General features: G+C 34.7%; 1 protein-coding gene across 3 annotated transcripts; it reads right to left on the bottom strand.

Annotated features, from left to right (window-relative positions):
• Positions 1-1,177: 1,177 nt before the first annotated feature.
• On the bottom strand, positions 1,178-4,764 carry LOC107645967 (uncharacterized). Of its 3 annotated transcripts, none has more exons than XM_016350131.3 (5): positions 4,496-4,764; positions 3,509-3,851; positions 2,438-2,542; positions 2,306-2,353; positions 1,178-1,568 (listed from the first exon to the last, which is right to left on the bottom strand). In XM_016350131.3, exons 2-5 carry the CDS (start codon positions 3,791-3,793, stop codon positions 1,329-1,331), a joined length of 678 nt encoding a protein of 225 aa, XP_016205617.1. In that variant the 5' UTR covers positions 3,794-3,851; positions 4,496-4,764; the 3' UTR covers positions 1,178-1,328. The 3 variants fall into 3 exon arrangements, with proteins under 3 accessions (XP_016205617.1, XP_020959640.1, XP_020959639.1); XM_021103981.2 differs by having other exon boundaries at positions 2,306-2,367; positions 4,496-4,737; XM_021103980.2 differs by having other exon boundaries at positions 4,413-4,514.
• Between the last annotated feature and the right edge of the window lie 3,989 nt (positions 4,765-8,753).

Raw genomic sequence — 8,753 nt, forward strand, 5'->3', positions numbered from 1 at the left:
GTTGTTAACAATGGAACAAAAATTTGAGTAAAACACTTAGAAACCCAAAAAAAGCTCTCTGCCCCTTGGCATCACAGAGTAAAATTGGGAATCTTAAGTAATTCTTCTGAACTCAAACACTTGTACTTTACTTTTTTCCAGTTTTTATTAATAAAATTCCTCTACTTTTACGTCTTTTTCTTTTTTACGTTCATGTTTCTTTCTTCATCTTCCTTTAAATTTCCTGTTTGCTTTAATTTCTGCATTTTACTTTGTCTCCGGCACCTTGCATGTTTTCTTTTCATCTTTTAATTTTACTTTCGAAACTACAATTGAGACCTTGAGACACCCACAAAAGGAGTCGTTTTCGCTCCTTAAATTAAGATTGTGAAACAAAACTCGAAAATTGTTGATTTATTTGTTGTTAACAATGGAACAAAAATTTGAGTAAAACAATAAGATTAGGTGCATGCGAAATTATCTATAGATGTTTTCAAAGCTAAGACGACTCGCAGAGTAAAAATAAGATAGAGTGCTTGTAAAGTAGGTTTGAATAAGCTATGAGCAAGTGTTTTAGCATTTATATTGTTTTATTTCGAGAAACAAATTTTAATTTATTATGGCTCTTGCTTGTCACTATGAAACCTAAATCTCGGTGTGTCTGCTGATTCTAAAATAGTAAATAGTAAATTTGGTTTATCACCATTAAAGCTTTTTGTTTAGACAAAGGTTATGTACTTTTTACTTTTTATTACCAAATGACCAACTTTAAAGTTGGATAGGATGCTCTTATTAGAATTTTGTTTAAGCCTGCAGAATGCTTGATGTAGTAGCTGATTTTTAAACATGTGATCTATTTATCAGCAAATCTCTCAGATAAAATCACCCGTAATCTTTTGATAGCTATTACTAAAGAGTATTAACACCCTTATATGAAACTTCTTATAAGTGTGAGAACTCTATGTAACAGATGATTATATAAAGGATAAATATCCAAATATAAATTGATTTATCAAGTCAAATAATAATGATATGAGTAACATATTGAGTACCATCCAACTAAACTACTTGTTGAGTATGAAAAGAAAATGAATTTTATTCACTTGAAGATGTCAAAGTCAAACTGTCATTCCCGTAATAAATCATCAATCACAAACATTTACAGGTGAAAAGCAAATGCCTCTACTAACACATGCCATTTTTCAATCTAACACATTTCCATTTAAATATATTTCCTGTCATCAGAGATTATTCGTTTTTAAGATTACATTCATTCATTTTCACAAGCATTCCAACACCACAACAATTTTATATCAAGCTCCCAAATATGAGGGTCTATGTTGGTGATATTAACATATAGAAGCAAGTACCTCTAACAAGGAAGAAGCAAATTGCATTTGAATTTCTTCATTTATTGTTGAGAAGAGTGGCACATGAACAAAAAGAGATTTAATCCCCTTCTGCTCTGCAAAACGAAGGGAATGGTAGTAAACGTAATTGCATACAAACCTGCCTGCATCATCCGATACCATAACATCATATTCCTTCTGTGCCAATGCCTCGGTGATCTCCACAACAGGAAGCGAAGTCTGTACAGAGTTAGGACCACAATCAATGAAGTTATTTGATAACTTTGGGATTAAGGCCCAGTTTGGGTAACCAACTTAATTAAACTCCTTTTATAAAATAACTTAAACAATAAATGATTTTGTTAAAAGTAACTTATAAATAAGTTATTTTGTGTTTGGATTTTTAACTCTAAAAGTGCTTATTTTATAGAAATGTAATGAAAAGTAGAAGTATTATGAGAGAAGTCATTTTTTTTAACTTCTCTATAAGCTCCTAAATAACTTCTTTCGAAAGTTACAATTTGGTTTTGAAAATTGCACCAGACATTAATACTACCACTTTTCATAAGTCAAAAGTTAAAAAAAGTTACTTCTAAAGTTTTCAAACTGGCCCTAATTCAAATTGCTTATGCAATAGAAAATAATGTTTTTTGCTTGTGCAGACTTCCATAAAAAAAAGTTGGTAGAAATCTAATATTTTATGTTTAGACACATTTGTAATAAAATTAATTACACATAAAAACAAGTGTAATTTTCATAAAGTTGACGGGATTTAAGTTTATCTTGAAAAGAAATAAATGAAAATTCTTCTATACATTCTTAATTTTAACGTTCATCAATAAACTGACCACTAAGTGTTCTACATGATGAAAACAGTCAATAATATTCAACATCAGGCTAAATGTTAACACATTAATTATTTTAAGAAAGAATTATGAGTGTAAATGTGTACGTAAAACTTCAATGGTCTGTTTTACCTGACGGGTTTGTGAAATTTCACCATCTGAAGGAACAATTGGGACTCTCTGCAGCATATAAACTATATAAAGATCAATCATTAAGTTGGTTGATAAAAAAAGATTCAAATGAATCTACTTATCCAATCTGACCTGGGGCTTCCATCCCATTTCATCAGGGCAACGGAAATTAGCTTCATTGAAAGCTTGCTTCTCTATAGCAAACCTTGTTGCACCACTATTAACCCCAAAATGAAGCTGAATAAACATATATCAGAACCAGCCAAAATGTAAATGCACAACAAGCGAAATGCAAATATAATGAAATAACTAATATTTGAGATAGCTTAGTAAAACCAATTGGGTAGTCGTTATCCATTTTTTAGTTGACTTTTTCAGTTCATCTTTTGAACTAAGTTGTAGTAGTATTAGAAAGAAAGTACAATATAACTTATATAAGCTAGATTCTATCTTTGAAAATTTTTTTAGAGTAACTTAGAGTTAATTTCTTTTGGTCTTCATATTAAATGAAGAGATTATGAAATATTTAGTTCGGCAGTATGAAACATAGAGGAAGTAAAAAAAAACATAGCAAACAGAGAAGGAAAATAGAACTATGGAAGGTTTATTAGCAACAAAATGAATACAAATCTACTTTTTCCAGTAATCATTTCTAGTACTCTTTATATATTACTACTCTAATTAATTATTTCTAGAACTAAAAACTCAACAAGCAATTATGCAGGAAAAAACAAACTTAGCTATTTCTCTTATCTCTACAATAAATATGTATAAATCAATTATTAAAGCATCACATTCTAAAAATAATTATAATTATTTGAGATAGTTGGAAGAAGAATAGATTCCTATACAACAACAACAAAATTTAAATCTTTAATTAACACATACAAAAATAAACCATGATACAATTTTGTATTGCTCAGTGTATCATAGATTATTTTGTGCTTTTCTTCTTTGATCATATTTATTTTCTTTATACAATAATATTTATGTCTCTTATTTATTCAGAGGACAATTAAGCAATAACAATATAATTATGCATACAAATCCATATAATATTAGTATAATAGAGTATGTGGTACAAGAGTATGAGGTACAGGTGGGGTACATTGTTAAGTATTCTAGTGCTCTTTGTTTTCTTTGTTTTATTTTTTATCTTATTTTAGTTTATTTTAGCTCTTCTTATATAAGATTGTAACTCACCCAAATAATTCGGTTGGAATTTGAAGATTCAGATTGAGAGTCTTGTGGAACAATAAGGGCAGATTGTAAAGTCTGGTAGAGTGGAACAAGTGCTCCTTCACCTGCGGTCTCAAGAATGGTGCAGCTCCCAATAGTTAAACATTTTGGCAAAGTCTTCTTGTTCATATATTCTGTCAAATTATTGACAATTGTTTCTGTTGGATTATCTGAAACTCCATGGAACTTTTTAAATCCTGTCACATGAATTGTTGTTATCTTTGCTGATGGAGGACCTTCGGACCCCATTTACCAATAAGTAAGTAAAGCTAAGTTTGTAATATTTAAATCCTTATCTTACAAATACCTGCATTAGATGATGACAAATTTTGAGTGAAGGGAGTAACAAAAGTAAAATAACTAGTATTTCTTACCTAGTGAAACTAATCTTATTTAAAGAAACACATAGTATCACACCACATTCTTCAATGAATATCCCCTTTGCTAGAATGATAAGAATTGAAAGAAAAAAGCTATCCAACTTTGGTTCAAGGTATAATTCAGGCATTTCAATTGTTTGTTTTTCTTTGAATTCCATAGAATACTAGAAGTTAAGCCTAGTTTGGGGGAAGTTCAGTTCTTTACATGAAGATTGGGGCATGGAAGTGGGACAGTTCAATCATCTAATAAAAGAACTGAAACAAAATTGGCATAAGAAGAAACAAAACAATTCGGTGTTGTCATAATCTCACAAATCTAAGATTCCAAAGCAGTTTCAAGCGGGGACACAGCACACCGAGTAGATTATAGCTCAATTATGGCAATATCTAACCCCCAAACCACCTAACCTTAAACCCAGGAAGATTAAAATTATCAGAGACCCAGAAAACAATTAAACAAACGATTCAAATTAAGCATGTGATCTCACAATTGGAGAAAAAAAGAATTAGCATATGATCGAGAGAGAGACAGACGGAGAGAGCGAGTATTCCATTCCAATTTCTCACTCACCGTGAATTAGAATAATCTTGAATAGGGAGGGTCTCACCGACCAGTCTTATGGTTATGCTTATCTCTACTCAAAGTTGAAGATTCCGATTAGATTTACAAGAAAAATATAAAGAACAAGAAATACTGACTGTATGAGCTACATTATAGACAATGTAATAATAATGTAAATAAATTAAATACCAATATTTACTATTTAATATTATTTTGTCAGATGAGGTTGCATATCATAATCATATTATCATGAATCGTTCTCAAATGTTGTTCGTTTTCTTTAAAATAATTGAAATTATCGCATTTTTAAAGGCGAGCATGTTGGCGTGGGTGACCTTATTATAATAAGAGGAGTGTTAGGGGCAATCACTTTTATGTTTTGTAACTATCAATTGGCTATCAATAGTATTTTTAATGGTGGAAGATTACATTCAATGGTGAGAGATCACTCATTTTTTTTTATGATTAAGTGTTGGCCACTAGGGGTGTGCATAGGTCGGGTGAAATCGGGTTTGACGTGACCCAGACCCAACCCGAAATATATACCGGGTCTATTTATTAGACCCGAACCCGGCCTTAAACCCGATGAAACCTATACATTTTCGGGCCACGATTATACCGAGTAAAAACCGGGCCGTTAACATTACATTACCTTTATACTTTCTTATAAGTTAGTATGTGAAAATATCCAAATTTCTAAGGCTCTAACTATTATTTGACATGGTAAAATTCACTTAGAAAAATATAACAAGAACCAACTCTTTTCTAAAATTAAAGCATAACCATAATTAATACTAATATTATATAATAACTCCAAATATTTAAATCAATACAAATAACACAATATTATGCATTAGTCTAAAATCTTATACATTTTAAACAGAAAACATTAACTTATAGTCTTATGATAACTAATAACACAAAATATTAAGATTTACAATACTTAAATTCCACATAAGAATAGCCATTATCCATCACTAATAACACAAAATATTAATTGTGTATGATGACCGGGCCACCGGGGCGACTTCGGGTGACCCGAGCCATGTCCCGGACCCGACCCGAAATAATGACCGGGTCCATTTTTGAGACCCATACCCGACCCTAGACCCGATGAAATCACACCAAATTAGCCCCTAAAGTGCTCGGGACCGGGCCGGGTTTTCGGGCCGGGCCGGGCCATGCACACCCCTATTGGCCACAAAACACAAAAGTTACTGGCCCCTAGACTTTTCCTTATAATAATTCATTAATCCTTTCTTCACCGCTCTCTCTTTTCCACGTTTTATATGTAATCATTTTAATTTGTGGTTTGAAGAAGTATAGGGAGCTAATGGAGTATCTATACAATATGTACAATGGAATTTAGAAATGTTCGATTTAGTAGGATAGCAGATGTTTATTATCCCTGGTATCCGAATGGTTATTTTGAATAGTATGGGTGTATTGTGTTTTTTTTTTTTTTTTGTGACTAAATAAAAAAGAAAGAAAAAAAAAAGAGAAAAACCAAATTAATTGGTTAGGGTCATATCTAAATCTATTAGATGTTGAAGCTCATTCCATGGTTGGCTCCAATTCGAGTGAATGTACGTGACAGAAGCAACTGCTTTAGCCATACAATCTGCAACACTATTTGCAGTCCTCTGAATTAAAAGAATAGAGACTCTCCAATTCCAATTCATAACCTCCTATATATGCTTTGCCAAATCCCATTCCGGAATATCCTTACCAAGCATTCTTTAGTTTACCAAGAAAAGAGCTTCTAAACAGTCTATTTCACAAATAACCTCACGAAATCTACTCTTCCAAGCAAGAAGTAAACCTCTCCAAATTGCATACAATTCAGCAAAAAGAACACTTCACACTTCGACTTTTCCAGTGCAACCTTTCAACCAACATCCATCAGGATTGCGAATAATACAACCAAAACCAGCATAGATAGAAGGAGCAAACCAACTAGCATCACAATTCACTTTAACAGAATGAACTGGAGGTGGAACCCAATGCAAACAAAGTGAAGGAGGAGACAGAGATTGATGCATAGCAAAAATAGTGTGAAACTCTCTTACTGAACTACGAATCAAACTCACCACTTTACTAGCACTCCATGAATCATCTATATTAAATAAGTCATGATTCCTACTTCTCCAAATCCACCAGATGGTCGAAAAAAAAAGAAAAACATGTCCACTCCTTGCACCTCTGTAGAGCCAATCATGTAAATTCGAGTTATCTGAATACAGGCCTAAAAGGTTCCAGACCTCCTTGGCACTAGGGCACTCCCAAAGACAATGAAAAATGGATTCAGAACCATTCTGACACCGATGACAGGTGCTAGATAAAGCTAAATCACGACCCAAACGAAACTCTGCCGTAGGAATAGCATTATGAAGACTGAGCCAAATCAAGAACTTGTACTTCTCAGGAATATGTAGTCGCCATACCCACAACCAATTATCATGCTCATTCCAATCAAACTTTCTTTTTGCTAGCCAACTATACCCACTCCTAGCTAAGTAGAGTCTAGAAGATGTCACACCCCACGACCAATCCGAACTCTCTCCAGCATTCAAATCCGGATTATAAGCATTCAAACGATGTTTGACATCTTCTGGAATGATAGAGAAAATATCATAGAGATTCCATTGACCATCTTTTCAAACGTCTCTAATAGTTAAATCAAAGTCAGATATATGTACAAAAGGGACATCTTGAGCAATTGGGCCCTCAATACTCTAATTGTCAAACCAAAAAGATTGATCAAGTGACCCAACGCACCAAGAGAATGCATCCTTAAGAGCACCAAAAGCCTTTGAGATACTCTTCCAAATATGAGAAGCTTTGCAAGGGACAGGGCCATCTAAAACTCCCTCATTCCTCAGATACTTCGCCCTCAATAGAGCAACCCAAGGCTTGTCTTGACAATGAAAAAGTTGCCACACCAATTTACCAAGTAAAGATATATTAACACACGCATGATCTCTAACACCCAGGCCACCAAATTTTTTTGGAGTGATCACGGTCCTCTAATTAACAAGATAAAGACCTCTACCATCAACTTGACCCTTCCAAAGGAATTGTCTCATCATAGAAGATAATTTATCACAAACCCAATTTGGAAAAAAAGATACCTGCATATGATAGACAGGAATGGATGCTGCAACTAGGGATGGCAAAACTCCCCGAGACGCGGGAATCCCTGCGGAGACTGCCCCAAATGGGGATCCGATTGTGGGGAATTTTCCCCGCGGGGATGGGGATGGGGGACGAAATTCCCCCGAAGCAGACGCGGGGATCCCCACCCCGTCCCCGCTATTCCCCGAAATTTATGAATTTCCTGAATTATTCTTAATAGTTTATTTCTCATATATGTTTTTTAGTCATTTTTCACACACACACACACACACACACACACACACAATATAAATCCAAAACTCCTAATCTTTATTTGCATAACCCTTCTTCAATTCAAAGATCCCTAATGCTGTCCACACTCCATCCAACCTCTCTGCAGCTACCCCCTCACCACCCTTCTCACCGCATCGTATTTCTATTTGCGGCGTTCCTTTTCATAACTCTGCCGTCGTGTCCATTTTCCTCTTTGTTGCTGCATCTCCCACCTCGTCCACTGCTTTGTTCTTTGGCTCATCGTTGCGTCCCCCATTGCGTCATTTCGAAAGAAGTCACCATCGTGTCATTTAGACTTTTGTATAAGATAGATACTTGCAGCTCTATTCATATGGAAATTAATAATTAGTTAGAACTATTATGTAGATGGGGAATGGGGTCCCCGTGGGAATGGGACCCTGTGGGGAATGGAGATGGGGAGCAATATTCCACCACGGCGGGAAATGGGGACGGGGATGGGGAGTAAATCTAAGGGCGGGGATGGGAGCAGGGAGGCATCCCCTGCCCCCACCCTGCCCCGTTGACATCCCTAGCTGCAACAGAATTGATCAGGCAAAGTCTCCCTGCTTTATTTAGAAGCCTTCCTTTCCAATTAGCTAATCTTCCCCTCACCTTTTCAATCACCGAATGAAAAGAAGCCTACTAGTACGGAAATGATTAAGGTTAACTCCAAGATATCTTCCTAACTTCAAAGCAAAACATATTGAAGAAACACTAGTAAAAATATCTCTTCTACGAGCAGTCACATTTTTAGAACAAAAAGCTTTAGACTTTTTAAGATTCACTTTCATGCCAGATGCCTTGCAAAAAATGTTAAGAGAATGCATGACCAGTTGGACCTGACTCTTTGTAGCCTGAC

This window comes from Arachis ipaensis, chromosome B6 (genome assembly GCF_059453495.1).
Source record: "Arachis ipaensis isolate K30076 ecotype BB chromosome B6, ASM5945349v1, whole genome shotgun sequence".
Classification (NCBI taxonomy): Eukaryota; Viridiplantae; Streptophyta; class Magnoliopsida; order Fabales; family Fabaceae; genus Arachis; species Arachis ipaensis.

Excerpts from the sequence above, each read along its gene's own strand:
- LOC107645967 (XM_016350131.3), bottom strand. The coding sequence starts at position 3,793 with ATGGGGTCCGAAGGTCCTCCATCAGCAAAGATAACAACAATTCATGTG. Across the intron at positions 2,354-2,437 it reads AAATGGGATGGAAGCCCCAG|AGAGTCCCAATTGTTCCTTC; the intron begins GTCAGATTGGAT and ends TATATGCTGCAG. Across the intron at positions 1,569-2,305 it reads AAATTTCACAAACCCGTCAG|ACTTCGCTTCCTGTTGTGGA; the intron begins GTAAAACAGACC and ends AACTCTGTACAG.